Source organism: Corvus brachyrhynchos, unplaced genomic scaffold (genome assembly GCF_000691975.1).
Source record: "Corvus brachyrhynchos isolate BGI_N302 unplaced genomic scaffold, ASM69197v1 scaffold1359, whole genome shotgun sequence".
Lineage (NCBI taxonomy): Eukaryota > Metazoa > Chordata > Aves > Passeriformes > Corvidae > Corvus > Corvus brachyrhynchos.
In genome coordinates, this window is record NW_008240086.1 from 53,022 (window position 1) to 77,446 (window position 24,425).

General features: G+C 40.1%; 1 protein-coding gene across 8 annotated transcripts in view; it reads right to left on the reverse strand.

Moving 5' to 3' along the window:
• The window catches only part of CIT (citron rho-interacting serine/threonine kinase), a 69,324-nt gene that overhangs the window by 5,458 nt on the left and 39,441 nt on the right, over positions 1–24,425 (reverse strand). For 5 of the 8 annotated variants that reach the window (XM_017744738.1, XM_017744734.1, XM_008641639.2 and 2 more), the window contains 23 exons: positions 23,869–24,043; positions 22,385–22,582; positions 20,162–20,215; positions 13,363–13,560; positions 12,714–12,907; positions 12,081–12,216; positions 11,593–11,697; positions 10,239–10,379; positions 9,953–10,060; positions 9,098–9,260; positions 8,685–8,849; positions 8,443–8,580; positions 8,009–8,189; positions 7,687–7,778; positions 7,291–7,395; positions 6,272–6,441; positions 5,229–5,309; positions 4,895–5,030; positions 3,553–3,692; positions 2,601–2,693; positions 1,173–1,281; positions 920–1,048; positions 201–281 (listed from right to left, as the gene is read on the reverse strand). In XM_017744738.1, coding sequence (XP_017600227.1) covers positions 201–281; positions 920–1,048; positions 1,173–1,281; positions 2,601–2,693; positions 3,553–3,692; positions 4,895–5,030; positions 5,229–5,309; positions 6,272–6,441; positions 7,291–7,395; positions 7,687–7,778; positions 8,009–8,189; positions 8,443–8,580; positions 8,685–8,849; positions 9,098–9,260; positions 9,953–10,060; positions 10,239–10,379; positions 11,593–11,697; positions 12,081–12,216; positions 12,714–12,907; positions 13,363–13,560; positions 20,162–20,215; positions 22,385–22,582; positions 23,869–24,043 — 3,092 coding nt within the window. The remainder of the gene's footprint in view (positions 1–200; positions 282–919; positions 1,049–1,172; positions 1,282–2,600; positions 2,694–3,552; positions 3,693–4,894; positions 5,031–5,228; positions 5,310–6,271; positions 6,442–7,290; positions 7,396–7,686; positions 7,779–8,008; positions 8,190–8,442; positions 8,581–8,684; positions 8,850–9,097; positions 9,261–9,952; positions 10,061–10,238; positions 10,380–11,592; positions 11,698–12,080; positions 12,217–12,713; positions 12,908–13,362; positions 13,561–20,161; positions 20,216–22,384; positions 22,583–23,868; positions 24,044–24,425) is intronic. The other 3 variants (XM_017744736.1, XM_017744735.1, XM_017744737.1) reach the window with 2 other exon arrangements.

A 24,425-nucleotide genomic window follows, 5' to 3' on the forward strand; every position in this document is an offset into this window, starting at 1 on the left:
CTTAAATGGCTTATATTTCAGAAGGTTTGCCATCTGGATTTATAGTGAGCTTAAATCGTGGGAAAAAGATCCATAGCTTCTGGAAGAACTGGGAGAGGGAAAAGGAGACAGAAGGGCTCAGTGCAGACTACCCATTCCACAAGGATGCTTCCTGGTTTCAGTAATTTCCATAATCCAAGGGAATGTCCCTCAACACCTACCAAAAGCTAAGGGCAAGCGGTTCCATTTCAGGTCATCTGTCCTACTGCGTCTTCCATAGGAATCCACAAAGACACCAAACTCTGCCAAGAGAGGTCACATCATGTCATGAGCATTGGCCTGAATTTTATTCATTTATTTTGAAGGGACAAAGGCAATTGTTCCTGGGCTTTTTATCAGGGACATCCTGCAAATCCCAGAGTGCCATGAATTACTCTAAATGCCATGGAATTGGTTAGATGTAGGAATACTGCCAGGCCAAAAGGTGCTGCAATTCTAGGTCTCTTTGTTCCAGCTAAGGTAAGGTTATTATTTAATCTACAGTTGGGAAGGTGATGAGACTCCTACCATTACTCACCCAAAATTACTGCTAGTGGGCTTTTGAAGATGTGTGCATTCTCATGACAGTATCTAAGAGGGCAACAAAAGCAGCTATAGAAAAAAGTAACACCCTCTCTTACTTAATCACAAGAAGGTTAAAAACTCTCACCTGTCTGCATGGAAACCAGACAAAGCCCAATCTGAGAGCCCCTGAACACCTTATCAGGGTAATCAAACACCTGTTTGCACTTAACACACTGCTTGTGGTCCTTCCCTCAGGCACAGAAGTCTACACTCAGCAACTGATCCACAGGCATGGAGAAAGCCAAAGCAGGTTGTGCAAAATTCAACAGCACTGCAGCTCAGAGAACAGGAGTGGTACAACACTAGCACCACTTACCATGGAAACACAGCAGATACTCCTCCCTCTGCCCTGCTGGGTTCACTTGGATGATACTGACTGGAAAACTGTTGGTGGAAGCAGCAAACACAGCAGAGGCCAAAGTGTGGTCATTTTTATCCAAAAACTCTGCAAAGAGAATGGAGAAAAACACCTTGATTTGCACCAACCTTTTTTCCTAAACTGCTTTCGAAAAGCCCTATAAAAGAACCTGTGGAGCCACTTGGAACATTCCTCAGGAATTGTCTCCTACCCTCCAGTGTGTACTGCTTCATCTCAATTTCATAGAACTTGTTGGTGCCAATGATGATGCTGTAAGTGGTCAAATGGATACAGCTGCAAGGCTCAGAGGTTTCAATCTCCTGGAAAAAAGGACAGTATGGACAGATATTAGTTCCCTGTACCAGCTTACAGATAGTGCTCAGTCTGGAAGGTTGTATATTGCTACATTTATCTTTCAAAAGGGAGAGAGATGGCAACCTCAAAGGCCCTAAGAGCCTCTAAAAAGCATCTGGACAGAAACTCTTGCTAGAAGAAAGTTTTGTTTTGTTGGAAGTGATGCTTGAATGTAGACTTGCATATCAACTCGCCTTGAGGTGCTAACCCTAATAAGATCCCCTTCCTTTTGGAAGAATATACTGTTCTGGAAGACGTTCTTCTGCTCTGCAGCTCAGTTTTCTGGAGCAGTATTGAGCAGCTCCCTGTTTACAGTAGGTCACAGCCAATCTTCCTTCCTTCCTTCTTTGTACAATGACAGAGAGATGCCCACCAAGACCTGCCTTGTGACTGAACAGCTGGGATAGCTCTGCAGGCTAGCCTGACACAACACACAGATCCTGAGATCTTCTGAGGACAAGATTCCTTGCATAAATCCTACTTTATCTGGAAATTTAGTTGGCAGGAAAGAAAAGCATATTCTGGGCTTGCTGCCATCTTGTTAGGATCTAAATTCAGTTGTCTGGATTAGTGGAGATAGGGAAAACCTGCCCGCTAAAACACACTTTTGCATGTTCTGCATGTAACCCCTGTCAGAGGAAGGGCTATACACCCTCAGCGTTCCCTGCTGTGAGCAGGAGTTGGTATCAGCTACAATGCTTGTACACATTCCAGGTTAGCTGGCATCCACATTGTTTGTGCCGAGATCTCCATTATTTATGGCTTTCCTCCTGAGGAGCCCAGATCTGCATGACTGTGCCCATTGCTTCCCTCCAGCAGTGCCCACATAGCACTCAGGGATAACAGCCTCAGCCACACTGTAAAATTAACTGGTGCCTTCAAAGTCACCTGCAGAATCTCCCAGGGAGTTGTAGTTCGACTGGAGCATCCTTTAATTTGTGAATAGGAGAGGACATGAGTTTCTGGGCACCAGCCTGTTTTAAGGCAGGTAGTATTTAAACATTTTGTCCTGAGGAGAGATCTCTGAGGATATGATGACAGCTCAGTCCAATATCTCAAAAAAAATCACAGTTCTGTTCTGCATCTCTCCAAAAATGTCAGCTCTTATTAAAGGAAATTTCTGCCTACTCCACTTTGAGTCAGTGCACGGTTCAATTTGTTATTATTTTAGCTGGCAAACAAATGTTCTCATGCACACAGAAAGGTTTTAGATGTTTGCTCCAAAGCAAAGGCTTAGAACACTATGTGAATTACCTCAGCTATTGCAGGGAGCTACTAAACTCACCTTTCTGATACAGAACTTGCTTAAGCTCTCATTGTATCGCAGAACCACCACTTTATTGGGCATGGCTGCACAGATACAAAGACTGTTCTCAACCTGTAAGGAAGATAACAAGCATAGCTCAGGATGGCAATAAAGTAAATTCTATTGCTGAGCATGTGAAATGGATCTGAGAACCACCTCTTGCCACAAAAAGAACTTTGAAGAGATAAGCAAGTACGTCTTTTAATAGGGTAATTACTGTGAATTCATGAAATAATGAAAAGCCTCTTCACATTCTCAAAAAAGAACGTGAATTTAAATGGCTTCTATGATTTCTTTTATGCTTGAAAGACATTAAGAAAAAATTAGAAAGTTTCCCACAGAAAAGGGATTGACAAATTGAAATATGTTAGATCTATATTTTAACCCCTGAAACTTGCCTTAAGCATCACTTTGAAATGAGTGGTGTTCAGTTTGTTACCAAGGTAGGCCATAGAAGTAATTGTTAATGAGAATTTTGGCTGTGGTTTAATGCTCCACACTAAAACCAATAACCCGTGTAAATGTCTAGAATTAAAGTGACACAAACACCTAAGGAAATTTGCTAGCCTGGAAGCATGACATTCAAGAACAAAGACTGGATAGAATTCACTAACTAAAAATCTCAAAATTACAGTCAATAGTGAGGAGACAGTAGTACCATGCTATGCTGGATTTCTTACTACCTAGCAGTTTAGGCTATACCATCATGGCATCCTGACTGAATTGCTCCACATTAGCACCAGATCCCCCATTCTGTCTCCAGCTCAGCCTCCCTTCAGCCCATACATTCTCCTTATTTGAAGAAAAATATTCAAAACAAGAATATAGACCTTGGATGTGTTGCCAGTGGAATGAAGATGCTGATTTGGTTAATATTAAACTCAGAGCAGTATAACAGGTGGTCAGGGGGCACGAGGGAGCTGTAACTTACTTTGCCAGCAGCAAAAAGGTGACATCCTTTGACAGCCTCAAAGACATTTGGTGAGACATCGGGCTGGGCTGGGAGGTGAGACTGGGCTAATGACTGCTTCACTTTCTTTACATCAACAAGACACAGAGCCCTTTCTTCTCCTGGAAACAAAAAAAGGTTGCATTTCATCAAGGGAGAACTCCCTATTCTCTACCGAAGTCTTACCTAAACAAGCAGCTCATTGTTACAGGCTGTTACTGTGCAAACAGTCACAAGGTACCATGTAGAATTCATTCCATATTATTCCTATTCAAACTGAAACAGAAAACTTACAAAAACCCAACCCCACAACAGGCAGTAAATCCACCAGAAGAACAGCAATTCTCTGCATAGATTATTAGTGTTGCTGAAGTTAGCAGAACAGAGTAATTGTGGCCTCATTAAGACACTATTCAAAATTAGCCAGGAAGTTTTATTTTGCCCTTCAGAACTTCTTCAAGTAAAAGATGTTTTAATCACTCTGTGCCAACAGAACTGGTAAGGGACTTCCAAGAACTGCCCTAATGAATTGCATTATAGCCCAAGGCCAATTCCTCTCAGAAGTCCAGTGACAGACTAACACAGCCTTCTCATTATGTTGAGATTTGCTTTGTTCTCTACCACCCTGACACAAATAAACCATGGACATCTTAAATCCTTACCAGGAAAAAAAACCACAAAACAAGCAGAACAAGAGAGAGAATTTATTTTTCATTCCCTACAAACGTCATATAGACACTTTGATAATTTGGGCTTTCAGATGAAGATACATGATAATGTTCAGCATGCCTACATCTGTGTGGGAAGGATTATCTCTGGAAAACCACAGATGGAGAGATTAAAGCTGGTGTTCCTTTCATAAAGTAATCTTAAATCGTGACAGGAGTCCCAGCTTTGTTACAGGGCAAGAGAGGATAAGAGTTGGCCCTATGCCCCTATGTCAGTGATCACCTAGCAGTCCTCAAAGAGTTAATTACATTAAAAAAGTTATGCAATAATTACGAAGAGATGTTCACTCATTAGCTCAACACTTTTTAAATTGAACTTAAAATGACAACTGACCTCTAACCTGGAAATGTTTTGTCTCTGGTTCTTCCCTCCCTCAGCTCTGAAATCACCTTCTCATGAAGGTTTAACTGAGCCTTCATTCACACACATAATCCCTTGCCAGCCAGCCTCAGACAAGACTCTGTTAACCACAGCAAGTAATTCCTGACAATTTGCTGATAAAAAACCAGACAAAAGCCTGGAATGAATCCAAAGGCAAGCAGGACCTGGCAGCACAAAGCCACTGCAGAGCCAATGGGAACACACAGCCCTGTACCTGCTATCATGAGTAGCTTCTCCAGATCTTTGATGAGGTGAATTTGGAAGACAGCACCCATTCCTGGAATGTGTGTTAAGGAATTCTTCAGTACATTCAGGGCATAGAGACCTTCTTCTGCACCCACCAGTACTACCTACAACAGGGGAAAAAATAGCACTACATGAGGAGAACAAAGAATGCTCCAAGAGCAACTTGCATGACACTCTTTAGCAGTGAAGAGAAAAATCAAACCCACAAATAAGTGCATAATTACACATATTGCCATCAAGATACCGTTTCCCTGAATCAATTATCCACTACTGAGAAAGACCCAAGTGAACAAGACCATTACCTGGTCACTGAAGGGCATTGTGCAATTTATATCTAAACGGTCTTCACCCTCCAGCTTCAGCAGGGAGTTCCCCAGCAGTTTCTGCAAATGACAAAAATTTTGTTTTTCTTGTTGAGTTAATCTTCATCTCTTTATCTGTGAGTATTTTAACAATGTGAGGTCATAATTTCAGACAAGCAAAAAGCTTGGCACAGATTTCTTTTTCTCAGAAAGCTAAAAGTTGCAGGGATGCCTCCTACAAAAGAATTAGTAAACTTTTATCTACCTTAAACGCAGTAAGGGGAACTGATCAGAATTATCCAAAATTCAGACAGAACCCACTGTTGCCTCTATCCTTTCCATTTTCCCCAATGTCCTACAACAGAGCAGTGGAATTTTCCAAGGGGAAGGATTTAAAGAAAAGTATAAATGTTGGTGGGAGCATGTATTTTTCTCAGAGACAAAAGGAATGTGAGCCTGAGAAAAAAAGAGGATTTCCTGCAGTCACATATTTCGTACCTCCAGAGCTAACATTCTCTTATGCAATGCCATAGAATCCAATCTCCCTTTACCAGAAAATAGAGAGTCATCAGTGTAACAATATGAGAAAGGCTATCCAAAACCTAAGCAAATCTGTTTAACCTCTTATTAGGAATAAAACTTAAACTAAAAAGCGCACACCTCCCCACACAACAAGAAACATAAAACTTCTGACTCTCTAAGAATGGGAGGGGAGGGAGTTTTTGCTTCTTTTAAGGTTTGATCATTCCATGTGGTACCTTATGAGACTGGACTAAAACCATGTCCTAACTGCTCTTCCTTCCCCTGCTGGAATTACAGAGGTATTTTGGGATCCTCTTACTACACTCCCCAAGTCTAAAGAAGGGTATTGTAATACATAGCATCAGTCTCACAGTGAACTGGCTCCTGGTGCTCATATTATGAGGCAGAAGCAATAACTTACCTTCAGTTAAACCTCAGTATGTCAAATACTGAAAAAATATTTTTCAAAACTCTGCTCCCTCCCAGAATATTTTATTATTAAATGAAACTTTTATACTCACAGCATCAGCCTCAGCTTTTTCTCTGGAAACTCTCCCACCTGCCACTATTGATTCCAGTGCTGTGACCCAGCGCTGTTTGTCAGGGAAGCTGGGTGCTAACAGGTAGAGTGTTCTACCAGGCCAGCAAGTGGTGTGTGGATGAGACTCCAATTTTAGGATATATGGCACATCTGAGATGTTATATAGATAGAATAAGACTTAGATTAGTTTTTGGAATATTGTCAGTGGACTTAAAATCAACACCTTTCAGCCTCATTGGAGAGAAGTTGTATTTATCATGACGTACCATGGCAATTTACACATTGGTTTCTCCTTTACAGGTCCTGCACAGGCTAGCTACTTACACCTAAATATTAGCTGGATGTATGCAATCCATACATACAAGGCTGTCTTTAAACAAAAATAATTTCTTGCCTTTTATTCAAAAAAGAAAGAAATTTCATTGTGGGGAAAAAAAACCCAAACCAAAACCAGCCACTTGACTAAAGTTTTCCCTGTACTGATTAAGAAAAATCTGTAAAAATTGGTTATGGAAACCTTTGTTTTTAACAGTCTGTATCCTTTAATGTAACAGTCAAGACATACAGAATCTTATCCATCAGTTCTATTCAGTACATACAAATCAACACATCAACATTTTTTCATAATATTAGCCTGTATATACCCCACAGCATTCCTAAGTTAATGGCTTTCTGGTCAGAGCACAATGGTGGCAGGAGTTATACATCACAGTTAATAGAGAAGAAATTTAAATAAACCAAGTGTTTATGCTACAAATCTCTTAAAATTTACTTCCATTTGAGTTGATGACTATATTAACCACAGTTTTACCACAACAGAAGCAACAGCCTGGGTGTAACTAGATCTGGAGTGCTGAGCTATTCCCCTAATTCAGATGGAGGTAAATCACAGCATTACAGAATGAAAGCTTGAGGGAGAAAATTCTGTTCAGCCAAACAAGGCTAACTGATGGCAAGGCAGATGAAATCCATTTGACCTCATCTATGTAAGATTCTCACCTGTCTTTGCTGTATTGGTAAGCTCAGTAGCTCCTACAGCTCCATGAACAGTTACATCACCATCAGGAAGGCAGAGCTCAAATTCCTCCAGAGGCCTCTGTCCAGCTGCAGGAGGATGGGGAGACAGATTAGGAATGGACAAACAGGTAGCAAGAAAATAACTGTGATAGCAAAATGAAGTGGATGCACACTGTATGTTTTCACAGCTGGATTATTATGACATGCCAGCTAATAAAATGGCTAAGGGTCTAGAAAAAAATAATGTTGCCTTATCACTGAAGATTTAGCTAAATTTGGTACAGCCATAGCAAACAGTAATAATCTTTAAGCCTCTCAACTCACCAAACAATATCTGAAGATTTAAAAAATATGTCCTTGCTAGAAATTCTAAGTTACCTTCTCTTGCTTCTGCATCATAAATGAGCACTTTGGTTCCTTCCAGGACAATATACTTCCTGTCCCAGCCCTGTTGCCCACGTTTATTATTCCTGAGGAAAATAAGCACAAAGCCATGTTGGACTTCCTGCTTGTATTCTACATAAAGCAAGCATGCAACTCCTATAAAAGAGAAGTTTCAGTGGTAGCAATTGTAATTATGGTGGTGGCAATTGTAATGCCCACGTAATGGGCCTATACCAATTAACTCATTTTAAGAGCCAGGATAATATAAGGCCAAGTATTTCAGCACCTGACATGGCACCAAGATTCCTGTTTATACCTTGGCACTTTCATCCATCCTTCAAGATGCAGACTGGTGCTTGGCTCCTTCATCTGCAGGCCAGGGGAATTCATCTTATCCCGGCAGAACGCTTCCGAGAAGTGCGTGGCATATTCTGCTGGCAGCCCACAAGTAGCTGGTAAGCAAGTTGAGCATTTTGGGTGACACATCACCTGGCATTCTGACAAGAGGACAGGAAAAATCTTCTGTTAAATGACCAAAAAAAAAAAATCATGACACAGCTGCCTCAGCTTCTAACACACAAATCCCAGCTTCTCCAAGGTTCCCCTTCCACTCCGAACCATCAGATGTTGTCTGGTGTAGAATGTTTGCACCAAGTAGTTTCAGAGTCTTCATACTTAGTCGTTTCTTTCCCTGTTCTAGATGGCTGATGCCTTCTCCTGCCCCTAAGTTGTGCTGTGTTTTGCTCTTACCCAGACACTTGGAGGCCTGTCTGCCGAAGTGCACCGTGTCCAGGCACACGGCGCACTTGGTCGCCCTCATGTTCAGCCCCACATTGAAGCGATGGGGGATGTTGTGGTGCATTCGCTCTTTCAGACGCCGGCTGTACTCTGCCAAGGGACAAAACTCATCAGCAGGGTAAAAAAAAAAATAAATAAAGAGATGGCATTGACATGGATAGAAAAACACTACCAAGAGCTGAGCAGGAGCCTACCTTCTGGCGTGGAGGATTCCTTCCTGCGGCTGGAGGGTGGAGCCAGCAGACTGATGGGTGTGGGCTGGTGCTCTGGGGAGCGGACCATGGCAGACATGATGATCTGCTGCCTGGCTGTGGCTGGGGTGGAGGGGTGAGGGTGGTCGGATATTTTCCGATGAGCAGCTAACAGACAAGACAAATGCCACTGGTTAACATAACCAACATGGCACCCTGGTTCCTAGCAGGGCTCTGTGTGACCAGTCAGCAGTTACAGCCCACAGAATGAAGTGTAGCCTTATTGTAACTTCACAGAAGTAGTAATAATTAAACAACATATATGTTACTGATAGAGTGGCACACAATTGAAGGCACATTTTTCAGACCAAAATTATGTGCCTCCTTCCAGATTCACCTTTTCTGTAAACCCCTACCTTCTTCACGAGCAGATCTGAGTTCAATGCGTGTTTTCTGTAGAGCCTCCTCCAGCTCAGCAGAACGAGCCTTCTCCTTCTCCAGTGCCACTTTCAGCTCATTGTATTGCAGGGGAACCTGTGTGGGTAAAGAAGGGTCCTCTTTCCGCCGACTAAACAGGCCCTAGCAACAGAAACACACAGACAACTCCTAACTCCTAGCAAGAGATGGCTTAAACTAGGCAAAGTGACACTAGCTAGTGGCAGTCTGGCCAGAGGGCCTAATGGCAATTCTGTTATGAGTAAGGATGGATTTTTAGTTCATATTGGCACTGGAGAGAAAAATGCCAAGATACGGATTAATTTAAAGAGGGACATACATTACCTGTTAGTACTCACATCTGGAGTTTCCGAAAGCATCTAAACAAAGGATCTCAAAATATGTGGTTAAAATTAAATTACTTCATTCAAAATGACAGAAGAGCTTATGACAAAGATGTGACACAAGTCACATCGCCTGACTAATCAGTCCTATGCTGTGACTACAGGACAACCACTCTAGATACACGATAGGTTCATACATATATACATACTTACCATTTAAAAAAACATGCTTAAAATTCTGTATTCCTACAGCCTCACTGAAGTGTAGCTACTGGGTTGTAACCTAAGTGTTGTAGGAATAACAAAATACCAGAAAAGCCACAAAGAACACATTCTGCCTAGCAAAGTTTGTGTTCAACAACTCAGAATGGTCTTAAATGAGGACAACATTTTGTTACACAAAGAAAGATAAAACAGAATATTAAGAATACACAGCACATAACTAATTACAAAACCATTTAATTCCATTCCTCTCAAACCTTCTTCACCCACCTTTTTCTTTTTTGCTGGTTGGTCCATCTTTGCCTGCAGGAAATCAATGAGTTTAGTTTGCTGAGAAATAGTGCCCTCCATTTTCACTTTTTCATGGGAATAGAGAACCTGTGAATCACACACAGATGTAAGAAATTTCATCGTAACAGAAGAAACAAACTAATAACTTGATAGCAAAACAGAGCTAAAAAATACTGTAAGGAAAGTGTCACACAGAAACTGTCAATCACATCCTAAAGCCTCACAGGGAATGAGGCAGAGTGCTGCCCTGCTTCCTCACCCTCACCTGAATGTTTTCCAGCTGATACTCCAGGTCACTTCTTTCAGTCTTCAGAAGATCTGCTCGGTCCAGAGCCTCCTGCAGACCTTGAGTCAGGCGGAAGATGTGATTTTTCTGCAGATCCATTTGCTGCTGCAGCTTTGCCTGCTGTTAAAAGCAAAACAAAAGCCAGTGTTTTAGGTTTGTTGTCTTCTTGTTTGTAAGTAAAAGCTATTAAATGTTATCACTCCTTGTAAAATAATCATCATTGCAGAACTTATAAATAAACACACAACTCTTCAAAAGATGGGAAATTACAATATTGTAGAAGATTCCTTTCAGAATGCATTATGACTAGACAAGCATTTCTGTGTATTTATGTTAATCTGCAGCAACACCATTTTCTCAAGCTCTCTCTGTACAACCACCAGAAGCCATCTCAGTGCTTTGTAAAAATAAATTAAAACGGTAATCTTTACTATAGACCAGGACAGTCATAGTCACATAAGATAAGGAAAATAATGGCCAGCTGTTTACATCTTCGTCTTCAATTAACACCAGAAGAGGGCACATGACAAAATATTCCTAATTCTTTTAGGATTTGCACTTTCTTGACAAGAAAGTCCCTGACTAGGAAAACCATGAACGCTCCTATGTTACACAGCAAGAGCCAGAAATCTTTCCTGGTGATGCATAAAGGAGTGGGTGAGCTGTTAGTAGTACCCCAAGAATAAAGGCTTTAATTGCCCTAATTGTCCATAATTACCCCCAAAATCCACCTCTGGAGCCTCTTGCCCCACCACCCAGAACTGGTGGCCTGCATTCAATTACTTCCTGATATGGTGCAGGTGTGTGACCTTGGATCCAACTCCTGTGACCCAAATTAATGATGAAAAGAGCTGTGAGAAGTCTCACCTGTGGCCTCCAGGTATGCATCCTCAGCATGTTGGCTCCAGAGCTGGTTTTAAGCTATGGCCCTTACACTTGGCCTGGTCAGAGCTGTGCCTGGGCACAGACCTGGCCTTGCAGACCTGACCTAAGATGTGCCTCATTGTTAGAGGCTTCTATAATGATCACTGGTACCTTCACCAAATCTTCAGGTACTGTGGTCTGAGCCTGCAGGCTGCAAGGTCCTGTCCTTGCCTGGCATGCTTTCCCCTTTGGCTCCCAGCTCACCTGCCCCTGAGGAGCAGTTCACTTTTACTGCTCCCTGACATGGCCATACACTTCGCAAAGTTTTAAGTAAAAACAACTCCCTCAACTTGATTAATTTCCCCAGTTATATAGAAGAGAATGATGGATGTGTAACTCTTATTCACACAACCTCCCCTCCTCAAGATGTGGAACCTTCTGGAGTTCTAACATGAATCTCCAAGGTTACCTCCTCCAGAAGCCTCTGCTTGAGCTCCCTTTCTGTCTCAAGCTTCTGCTGTAAACTGCGGGCGTTCATCTCCAGCATGGCATGCTTCTTCTCCAGGTCATTGAGCTGGGAAAGAGGGTCAGAATAACACGGAACACTAACAAATATAGTTCCACAGTCTTAAAATCCAACTTCACCAAGAACATGCTAAAGACAAATGAGCCTTTGGTTGCTGGGGAAAAACCAGCCAAAAGACATTTTGGCTTGTTGAAATGCAGATACCAAGAAGGACTTCACACCAGGCATCATAGGCTGCTGTCTGCTTTAGTCTTTTTCAAAGAAAATCTGAGGTCTTTGGCTTGAAGATAGAATTCTGTTCTATGCCCTCCAGTCTTTTTAATTTGTCTCTATATCTTGAAAAAAGCTGCTCAATGCCACATTTCTAAAAGTAGTATCACTGGAAAAGTATTTCATCTAATTATGAAAGTCTAGGATTGAAAGTTACTTACCTTATCAGAAAGGCTCTCTGCTTTGAGTTTTTGTTCCTTGAGTGCTTGCTGCAGGGCCAGAATCTCTGCCTTGTGTTCCTTGACAGCCAGTTCTACCACCTGGCGAGACTCAGTAATACGCTGATCTGCTCTCACTCTGCATTAAAATGGAAAATAATGTTACCTAACTCCTTTCAGGCTTGACCTCTCCCTAGCAGGCAGTAGCATCAATAACTCTTGCATAGGTTGCCTCAAATTCAAGATGTTTCTTTAGAAAGCCAGACTGTTCGCTGCAACACTTTTATATTATATAACCCTGTTCCTGCCCCTGCTAGAACTACAACCTTAAAAATTTCAAGACCCCACAGGAACAGTCAGGAGCAAAGACTATTTTTCCATAAAATAAAATAGAAGATAATAAATCAAGACATTTTATAAATTACAAATACCACTCCCGTTGAATTGTTCACTTGCACAGAAACAAAAGGAACAATATCAGAGATGACTATTAACTAATAAACCATTTTTAGAACTACCTCACAAGATTTTATATTTAGCTCCAACTCCCATATCCTATGCTAAATATAATTTTTGTACTAGCTTCTATAGAGCATTTTCATAAAAGTTAATAAAAGGGAAGGAAGGGAGAGAGACCTGCTCTGTTTCTCAGTATCCAGCATCCTCTGCAACTCTCTAACTCGACATTCAAACTGGGACTTCTCATCCCCTAGAACATTTCTCCATGCTTCCCACTGGCGCTCTTTCTCCAGGAGTTCATCATTCAGGGCCTCCAAGTCCATTACTTGTTCTTCCAGCATCGTGCATGTTGTCTTCAAGGCCTCCATAGTCTAAAAATAAATCCTCCTATCAATTCTCACATCCCACATCAAGCGTGCACTTTCAGCTTCAGCCTTACTATTTCAATTACAGTACATGCAAATCGGCGGCAAACAGGAGCTGGGAAATCACAGCCTGTTTACTTCAAGGCTCCCGTACATTCACTTGTGATCGCCGATAATGTCAGGTCAATCTCATTATGAACATTTTGAGATTTCCAGAGTCACAAAATTAAAATGAGTAATTCTAAATTACAATGCCTTCAGAGTGCAAGATTTCTAAATAAAATTGTGTAAAAACATGATGGGAAATACCAAATGTTTCCATTCACTCAACTGCCCTGGGAAGGAAGGCTTAAGTGCCACTGCCCCCAGCAGCATCATCATATGTTATGAGTTTCCAGATGTAAAAGGAATTTTTGCCAGCTCCCCCAAAAAGCTCCTGACTTAGGCTTAGAGAGCCTTACTTGTTTCTGGCTGGTCAGCTGCATCTCCCTCTCAGTTATCTCTCGGCGGAGATGATCAACTTCACTCCGCAACTGGACAACCTCGTCACTGGCCCCTGAGGCCTCGTCGAGTTGTTTGGACAGGAAGAAATTCTGGTTGTTCAGCTCTGCATTGTCTTCAGTGAGCTGGTTCAGCTGCTCTTCCAAATCTGAAATCACCTAGAAATAAAAATAAATTACTTGTGAGTGAGCACAGGTTTTTGAAAAAGTGTTCTCACACAGAATTACTTATTGCCAAGCTTTTACATTCTTTCTAATTTAAACAAAAGCAGTATTATAGTGGTAGATATTTGTGCATAGGAATGTGCTTGGATTAGGAGTAGAGTTCTGTGTCTTAGAGAAAACAGCTTTTTTAAAATCTGGTTCAGAGCATAAATATGCTGCAATGTAATTTATTATTTGAGAGACCTATCATAGCTAAAGCACTGGATTGGGAGCCAGGAGTTCTGACTGGATTCTCAGCTCTGCTGCTGACTTACAGAGACCTTTTGCCAAAGCACTTTACCTTTTTTTGCCTCAATCTCCCCTAAGCACAATGGGGCTAATTAGTCTCAGAAAGGCTTTCAAAGTGTGGTATTGAAGAAAACAGACCAAGAGGTGCAATGGAGGCAGTGCAACCTGATGGATATCCCTGGGAATTGCTTATATTATTACATGTAACACTGGGTGTAACCAGGAAAGGCAGAAAAATATTAAGAAATGCATTCTATGAAAGTAACAGTGTTATGGATGGCAGCTGGGGACACATGAGGGAAGAAACCAGTGTGGGAACACAACACGGAAAATCAGTGAAAAGCAAAAACTCAACAAGGTCTTTGCCAAAATGGGAGCATATATTTGTTTAATCAGAAGAGCATTACACTAAATGCTTTAAACCACAGTCCCCTCCAATTTAAAGACAAATATAAACAACAGTGGGCCATTTTCATAGTTGGTTTTTATGAATGAAAGGCCTGAACACGGGGTGGATGAATATGTACCTCCTCCTAACTCAAAACCAATATCACCACAACAGAAGAGAAAGAAACCTCAGTATAATCTTGAAATCAGCTTAATATAAAGAATTTCAGAAACTGGTAAACTCTATACAATTCACATTCAACCCTTAAAAATACGTTCTAGAGGCTCTTTTACCCGGATGTCAAAGAAAAGTGAATAGGATACTTCATTAAATGGGGGGAAAAAAAAAATCTCAGAGCACAGTTGGCCACACATTCAAATTTAAATGTTCCAATTTCCTACACTAGCCAAGGACTTAAATATCTAAAGCAGTAGAGGATAGAGCACATGGCTCTTCTCAGCTCTCTGGAAAGATGACAACCGTTTCTTTTTGAAGAATCCGTAACGCATATTTTGGCAGCCTTTTACCATGCCTCTCCTAGAGCTAAATTAACAGTATTTGGTTTTTAAACTGTGAGCAGAAAAAGCCATTACTCCCTGCTGGGTGAAGGGGAGTTCCTGCCACCCATATGTTCAGGGTCAAATCAAGACGATTCACACTTCAGAACACAGCATTTCTAAAGAAATCTGAAAATGTGTTTGTTTCTGAGCACTCTCACTGCCTTGTTCAAAACACACATTTTGTTCTGCATTGTTTGCATCAAGCTTTCAGAGAGGGCAGCCTGTGTCATAAGGACATGTTAGTGCCTATATTGCTACAGAAATAAGAACTTAGATATGTTTATACAAACAAGAAGGAGCAAAAGAACATTTGTTTTTACAGTGTTTTACCTACTGCTCTCACAACAGCTGAGATCTCTACTAACTGCCAGATAAGAAACTCACTTTTTCTTCCACTTGTTTTAATTTTATGTTTAACCACACCATGTATCTAGGCAGTTTCAAGATATACTTTACACATTTATGGTTTCTTCCACATCTATTTTATATACTAGTACAAGTAATGTCAATTAAAAAAATATTAAGCTAGTTTTGAAATACAAGAAAGCAGAGATGGGGGAAACACAAAATGGATAAAGTAATATGCAGAGTTAATATGTCCAACTACTTAATTAATTATTAAAACTGGCTGTATTTCAAATTGACTTTATTCCTTAAGGGCTGGAAGTTACGCTCCCATTTCCTTTTATTCTATGTTCTGAGATTTTGACTTCTTTCCCTGAATACAAGTAAAATTAAACCAGATCATATTATATTTCACTGCTACATTTTACCTAGTAGGATATTTCTGGAAAACTTCAGACAAACAACAAAGCAGTTAAGAAAGAAGGGTTCCAGAAGATGTGACATGATCTTTTTCCTTCTTCTAACACTGTATTTACTGACAATTCCAAAACGCCTTGTCTTAAATTCCAAATATATTATAATCTATATAATGTAATCTAGATTGATAGATTTAATTTATTTTTTAGTAAGAGAAAATTCGTTCCTCTTGGTACAATCTTCCGTTTTTCATGGGGAAAGGGGATACTTGTTAACACATCTAATAGCTATCTACAGCTATGTATAACCCAACAGGATTAGAGAGTTTATTAACACTATAAAGCCTAAAGAGTAATGGGTAATACTGACACAGGAAAATGGGATGTGGTGCGATATAAATACCTGTCCTGGGGATCAACAAAAAAGAAAACACAGATCAAAAAAAGCCCACACTTATTTGGAAATGTTGTCTTAGGCATACATACATACAACCTCTACCAGAATCCTGTACCTGGAAAGAGTTAATAGCTTTAGATATTTTTCTTTTCAGTTAAGGAAATCCCCAGGCAAAAAAAAGCCCCAAAAAACCCAAAACAAACCAACCAACCCTGAGCTATTCTGAGGTAAATGTGAAGTATATTAAATGAAAGTCAGTAAGAAAATACTATTATATCCTTTAGAAACCCATAATATAATTAGAAAAATCTTCACATTTTAAGTTTATAAAATTAACCAAACACTTGAAACCTTGGAAAAGCAATTCTAAACAATCTAGACAGCCACTGTATCACCATTCACAGAGCAACTGGAATTTTCTATTCATGTACATCTTCATCACAAGTAATCCATAAAACAGAGATATCATCTAACTACACAAATTGTTCACTGCACACCACATGTAAGCACACAGCTTATTTTATACTGATGCAGAGGATTGTATCTCATTTTTAAATGCTGCAGAGCAATCCAAGCATAGCGGCTCCTCAGTAGAAGGGACCATATCCAGCATAATTCACTCCCCACTGAATAGTCTGAGGAAAGCAAAGTATTCCTCTAGTGAGACTGAGCAGATTCACAGCTGTTACCCCAATCCTACAAACCTGTCCAGCCATGGACCAAATAAAATATCAGAGCAACAAACAATCAGGGCCATGATGATTTGGTTTGCATACCAGACAAAATGCACTGAATTTAATCCACATATGCTCCACATATCAAAACCACAGGCACAATAATGAAGAAAAGGAGAAAATAAAGGAGTTTTACTTATATACTAGTAACTGCAGATTGCAAACTTCTCCATACCCTATTCCTTCACAAAGGTGTCTCAGTTCTCAGATGCCACCAACAAACATACAGAAAGATGCTAGGACACAGCAAGGGCAACTGTTTTGGGATGCTATCAGCAGTGTGTTATTTGGAGTTTAATGTAATTCCAGACTAATAGTTTTGCTCTATCCATTTCCACTCCTCCCCATCCCCACTAATCCTTACCAGAAAGCTACCTGTCAGAAGTAAACAGGAAACAAGACAAAGCTGTCTCTGAGCCCCAAATTATTGTGAGGGGGAAGTGAGAGCAGACATAAGACTCCTTTTGTCTTTACCTACTGAGACAAAGCTTTTCAGGCAGAGAAATCCCAACACTGAGAGGCCCAGGCTCTCAAATAGGGCTGCAGATAGATTGTATCTCTACCTGTTCCAACAATACAGAACACTTTCCTCCCCTTTCCATAGTCAGACAACATCTGTGCCTTGAAACACACCTTAAACACAAAAACTCATCACGGTTTATCTTGAGGGACATTAGGAGCTGCAGAGTAGTAGGACACTGCCCAGACTGCATTCCTCTCCTTCCCACACCAACCCAGGATTAAAACACCCAGCCCCTGTGTTACTGTCCTAGGTCGCAGAAGATTCAGATGGTGGTTCTCTAGTATTTTACTAAGCTGAGTGCAAAGATTTTATAAGACTATTTCCTGCTAAATATTTAAAGACTTTACTGCCTGCTTACTGGAAGTTTTCTTTTGGAAGCAATTCTATTATTATTTAGATAACTTAGTTGTATTTTTAACTTTAAACATGTTGGTGATCTGAGAACAAGCCATAGTTCAGAGGCATCTGGAAACAACTGACAAATGTGTAAATTTTCCTGTTTAAGAACACCTTTTATTTCTAGATCTTTCTTTGATTGCCTGGAAAATACCTGTAACACTCAAATGGACTATATATTTCATAGAATAAATGTAGGGAACTAGTTCTTCTCCCTCACAGATCTGCTGGATGAGCTATCATTGTGTGAAGATTGTGATAAAATACGACTCTGTGTGTGCCCAGGAGCATGTGTGTGTATAGCAGGTACCACAAATTACAATTGTTGTTGTAATTATGTATCCTATTATTTCTTGCACAACTGAGTGACAGAGAAAGCACAAAACAGGAGAACCTAAAAAAATGCCTCCTTGGGCAGAGGCCTCGGCAAAAGGAAGAACAAGTGTGCAATGAGGATACAGGGAAAGCAGACACAGCCTTCTCTACAATCAGAAGCTGTGACCTTTGTGAAGCTAGAGAAACAGGAACAATACCAAAGAAAGTAGATTAAGTATTTTTATTTATCTTTTGAAGACCACAAAAGTACAGAAGTAATTCAATTTTTCAATATTTTTTTCCTGTCTAATCTTATTTTCATAATTCTTACGCTGTTTGAGGCTTCTCAATAAAATCAAATAAAAAGTAATTCCCTACCAAAGTTTGCCAGGCTAGTTCAAGGAGTTTGTGTCAGCTTAAAAAGGATCTCTCTTGAGAGCTTCCTGAAAGAATAAATCCGTTCTTTATCATGCTGTGTAAGTAGCAGCACATTACAATTATTCCCTTGAAGCATTGTTGGATTTTAAAAGGAGTGTAAATTCTAATCACCTTCAAGTGGAATCACACGGTCACCAAAAAGCACAGCCTGCATCCTACTGGTACCATCAGATAAAAATTAGTTTGAAACATCTGGTGAAAGCACTGTAATTAGCATTTCTTGACCCTCACTGGAAATAGAAGATTGCCCTGATTTCCTCATTCCTCAGGCAGGATGGACAGCCAGGAGCAGTCATAACACACAACATGAAAGTATCTGTCCATGGTCAATTAAATTATACATGCATTCTCCAGGGCTGGAAAGAGAGTATATAATGAGCATGTATTATTCATTTAGGAACTATTTAATTAATTTCTTATTGATGAGGATGTCTGATCCCACTTATCCCACTGAAGGGCTTACAATGCACAACACTTTTACAAGTCCTTTGAAGCTCTTGACATTCTGGAAATGTTATGGGTCATTCTTCACTGCTGGAGCTTGTTCCCCACACTCGAAGCTGAAGTGTCACTGGATAATGAGTGAACAGAAGCCACAGAGTTTCCACACCTGTTTTTGCCTGCATGGAGATCACAAAAGTGTTTTCACAGAGCTATCATTCTGAATGAAGGGCAAGATACAGACCAAAAGAAGGTAGCTATGGATGTAAGATATATGATGATACATAGGGAGCTAAACGTTCAATCTAAGAAAATGAGGAAGGGAACAGAAAGTGAGGTTTCTTGTGTAGGATTTCTTTTAGACAGAGGTTAAAACAGTTTGGAAAGCTCTACTTCCTTACTTCTTCATATGGAGATATTCTATGACCAGAAGAAGTCCCTTGCTTAGTGCTAAAGAGCAAGAGAGGAAAACAGAATGACTCCCATGCTGAGAAGGTATTTTAAAAGATGAAAATTTATACATTAGAGACTTACTTCTACAGTATGAAAAGTTACATTTGAGGAAATCACTGGAAGCAGAGAAACAATAAAGATAAAAAGTCCTAGCAATTAAGCCCTGCTTACAGTGTGGGCTAGAGAGAAAAAGCCCAGAATAATTTATAATCACTGCTGACCTAGAGGACTGTGGTCCTTATCCAACACTTGTATAATTCATGTCACTGGAAGGCAGATACTCTCCACTAGCCACCAAAAGCAAGTGTGAAGATAGTGTTAAACTGCAAGAATCCCTCTGGATAGACAAAGCCCTTGGACATCTGTCCTGGACTGATGAAATAAATCTGAAAACCTGTCAAAGATCTCAAACAACAGAAGGTAAAAATTCAGATCCTGGAGTTCTCTCTGCTGTGTGTCAATGCATTATTTGGAACCTTAACATGAACACTGTTTGAAGAGACCAGAAAAGTCCTACTTAAAACCCACTCTGGCCTAGATCTACAATGCAGCTCAGGATTTGGACAGGTAGATCTTTTCTTCTTGTGAGCAGAAAAGATCTTCACCTATAGTCATTTTTTGCAGCTGCTACACCATTCTTATTAGCTGCACTGCAATGAGATATTTTAATTTACTTTCTTCTCCAAAAAGAAGAATAATGACAATTTCATGATCAGACTAAAACCTCAAAATTGAGGTTTACCTGAAACCTAAAAGAAATCCAATCCATCCAGCTCCTACTAGCACCTTGAAGCCAAAAGTCCACATTAGGAACCAGTGTCATCAAGGATTAAATGAGGAAATTGTTTGTTTCATTATCCTTAATTTCAAAATAATTCAATGATCTGTATTTAATACTCACTGTGCAGCTATTACGAAGGGCTTCAAATTTACGCTGGATTTCATCTCTATGTGCCTAAAGGAGGTAAGAAGTTAATCATCAATTTTTCATACATTAGAATTCGAATCCAACAGCTGTTGCTAAACAAACTGCAGAACAACCTACTGGCAAGCAAAGTTTCAAGGCAGATGCTGCAGGCTATGAAAGCACCTTGCAGTGGCAAAGAACTGGTTAGCAAAAGTCCCATCCTACTTAATCAAAATGCGCTTATGCTCCCAACTCTGGAACTGCTTTAGGAAAATGTACAAGCTCAAGAATGGAATTACGTAACAGGTTCCATCTGAAATGGTCACCAGAAGACTTGTTGATCTCATGTTAAGTTTTTACATTCTTGACATTTTAATTTGAGTTTGTTTTACTTCCATATCCAGATTGGTGTTTCATAGAAAATAAATACTGCATACAATTTAATGCTTGCAAAGAAAAACTATAATGATGTATAATGCAAGCTACCCCAAACAGCTCTGCCAATCTACCTGAATCCTACCATTAAGCCCCATTTAAGCCCGAGCCTCTCTAAAAAGCAGTGATAAAACATAATAATCAATTCTTTGGAGGACAGCATCCAAAGTACAGAAAAGTTCAAACACTCATTTTAAAGAATGCAGTATTGCATGTACCATTTTATCTCCCAATTTACAAGCAAAGCATGACAAAGCAAAACGTTCTTGTTTCAGCCTCATGGCCTCTCTCAAAATTCAAAGTGATTTAACAAGTGTCTAATGTCATGTGCTATCTGAAAATTAAACAAACGAAAGGTTAGTGCTCAAGCACATCCAGCCACCTTTCTTCATTCAGAACATTTTCCTTAGAGCCAAGAGACTAAACAGGAAAAAAAATGTTCAGCAGAAGTCAAATATGGGAGCTTTAAAGCTATCTTACCACAACAGGCAATGTGAGAAATAAAAGCTTGTGAAAAACTCCATGACAGGAATAGTCCCAAGCCCACTAAGCTGGACTGTCTTACAGCAGCTGGTCCAGCACTACCAGTTTGCCCCATTAACTGGAGCAATAACTGAGTGAACACAGGTCACAAATATTCATCTATTTCACTGCTGGGTAAAGATCTCAAGCGCATTGCCAGCCCCTGGCAGTGATATTGGTTGTTATGCAAAGCTTTCAGCTGGGAAGGGACTGCCTCAGTTCTGAGCAAAAGGAACCCAGTGCCATTTCTATTCAGTTATTCTTAGGCCTTGATGCTGTTGCTGCACTTGCCCAGCCTGTGCCCACTTCAGAACTGAGGGAATGGTTCTGCCATTCATCTACCCAAAGCATCAGCACCCATGTCAGCTGAGCCCACCTCCCCTTCCAAAAACCAGCAATGGCAGCAATATTCGGAACAGTTCTTTGATTAAATGTCACTGGAGCACGAATGCACAGTTTTCAACACTTCCAAATCACAGGATTTGAAGGCCATTAAAGGCTGCTGCTCAAGGGGGGGTTAGCTGGTAGCGGGTCAAACTCTACCCCATAACCTTGGGAATCTTTTGTGACGGAAATATTTCTTAGAATCAAACAGTTTGAAAGCATCTTCTTGTGCTCAAGAGACAGCAACCAGCAGCATATAATCTAGAACTCCATTTACAGGAGGTTGGGGTGGAAGAGGGTGGCAGGACTTGAACTTTTTTTTCCCTTTCTATCACTTATACACCTCACCAGACTGCAAAGCACACATGACAATTTTTAATAAAACAAGCATTGGAATAAAATTATGTGTTAGAACACTCTCCCTAGCAATTTGGTGGGGTTTTTTTTCCCCTGAATAAGTATCCTCAAAGCAGGGTAACTGATAGGAAAAAAAAAAAAATCATCAAAACATTTATGACCATCAAGTACTTTCAAACTCATGAGCTACTATTTAAATAAGTAAATCACAGAGTTAAACTCCTATAAACAATACCAATTTCGGATGCAACTTTCACCTCAAAACAAAAGTAATAATGCTCCTACAAGCCATCAGTCAGTTTTGGCAGCAATGAACCATTACCAGGAAGTATCCATATGGTTAAAGGTAAAATTTGACCTTTTAGCTATTCACGCCTCTATCAACAAAAGGCACAATTCATATCCATTTCTGAAAATTAAAAATTAAATCATATAACTTCCTTTTAACCTCTTTATGAAACATGCGCCTACATAATTCTATGTGTATCTGCAGCTCACAGGACAAGTTTCAGGGCTCACCGTGAGGGCTTGAATCTCCTCCTCTGCCTCAGCTGTTGTCTCCTCCAGCTCAGTCTTGGCCTCACGGAGCTGGTTCTCCAGGGCTGTCCGTGCAGCCTGCAGCCCAGTGATCTGGGATTCCCGCTCCTGCAGGGTCAGCTGCAGCTCTGTCAGCTGCCTTTTGAGCTCCAGCTTTTGTTCTTCATGCTCTAGACTGACCTGAAGAAAGACAAAATAGTATCCAAATGTAAATTACAAAGATGTGACAGGCAATGTAGTCTCATTTCAGAGCCCACTTTAGGATGCCATTGCCATATCTATTCCCAAAATCACACCCTGACAGATTGCTTAAGGCACTGAGAAACGAAGGACACAGCTTTGTCTACTCCGTAAAATCTACTGGGTTTCTTGGGAAAAGCAACCTGGCATTTTGAAACAAGAAGGGCACAAGAATAGTTCCAGCTGTAACTCAAACATATCAAACACTGATATAAAATGTTGAAGTAATTTGTGATGAACTTTCTTCAGTGAAACTAAGAGTTTCTAAAGATCTTTATTTGGCATACATTACATACATTTTGCAATTGACTTTCATACTTTGTCTTCCCTCCAGATTCCTTTTAAAGAAACCCACCAGCTTATCTGCCTCGGGGTTTACCTGAATGACTTCTGATGAAGGTTTTCTTGCAGCACACACAGGATAAACATGTCACTCTATGGATAAGAAATTAACAACTAGAACAGATCTCAGTGTTCAGAATCAACTCCAAACCTTAGCACCTTCTTCAGGCTCCCTGCTATCCCAAGGGAATCTGTCAGTTGTGCTGGAGATGTGTGACAAGGCTGACAGAAACCTTACAGTCAGCTCTGGCCAAAGAAGGACAAGTTGGTTGTCCAACAACTTTAGCTAAAGGCAAGATTTCAGCCTTAGCTGAAAATTAGTGGACTGACACTGGAGAAGAATTTGTAGATCCAAACTAGTTAATACAAAATTAAAAATGAAGGACAGCTCACAAATCTTTAAAAGTGTATATTTCCATCTTACTGTTAGGCTTTCTTTCCAGAAAACTCTGAAAGTGGTGCACGAAGCAGCAGGTTCTTGTTTTCTTACAGCAATTCTGTTGTGTCCTTTGCTTTCTAAGCTGTAGACTCTAAGGCTACAGGTTATCTGTTTGGTCATTGTACATGGCTGACCTATTATTCTCTACCCAGACAATTTTATAAGGGTATTGTACCAACAAACATATAAATAGAATTCTGAGAAAGCAAGATAATCTAAAAGCTCAGATTCAGGATGACAAGTCCTTAACACTTACCTTTATCTCCTTTTAATGAGCAATTTAAAATTTTTTTTTAATTATTTGGGGAAAAAAGTAGTTAGACCAAACTAAATTAATACACTTTCAAATACCACTACAACAGGTTACTTCTAGTTCTCACTATAATACACAAAATGGAATACATTTAAGAAAGTTTGTTGAGAGGGATTAGAGCCATGTTTTCACCTCTCTCAGCCGTGTCTCCAACTCCAGCAGGCGGTTCTTGTCAGTATGATCTTGGTGACTCATCTTTTCCAATTGTTCTTCTAATTTTCGATTCTGGGCCTCCAACTTTCCAGCTTGTGTTTCCAAGTAGAACTTCTGTTGCCTGAGTTCTGAAATCATCTCCTCTTGGGCTTTCCTGATAGGAGAAATGCCCAAGTGACAAACCTGAAATGCCCTTAAGATATGTACTTCCACTGGGGTGAAGTAAGGAAGAACACAAGTTTCCTGTGAAGTAGAACATTTAAGCTCATGGCTTAAATTCTACATCCCAGCTAAAAATAAAAATACTAGCATATTCATCAACATATGCCCAGAGCACTAAAATTCTGTATTTGCAAGTTGCACAGACAAATGACCCTTGCACAAGGTAATCTATAATGGTATTTAAGATACAGTTCATTCTTCTGATTTCATCAGTTCCTTGTTACATGTTTTTCTATAGGGGAAAAATAAATTCTAGGAGTTACTTTCTCTCAGTGTATTTCCATGAGATAAGAGGAACCCCATGCTTTAGGATT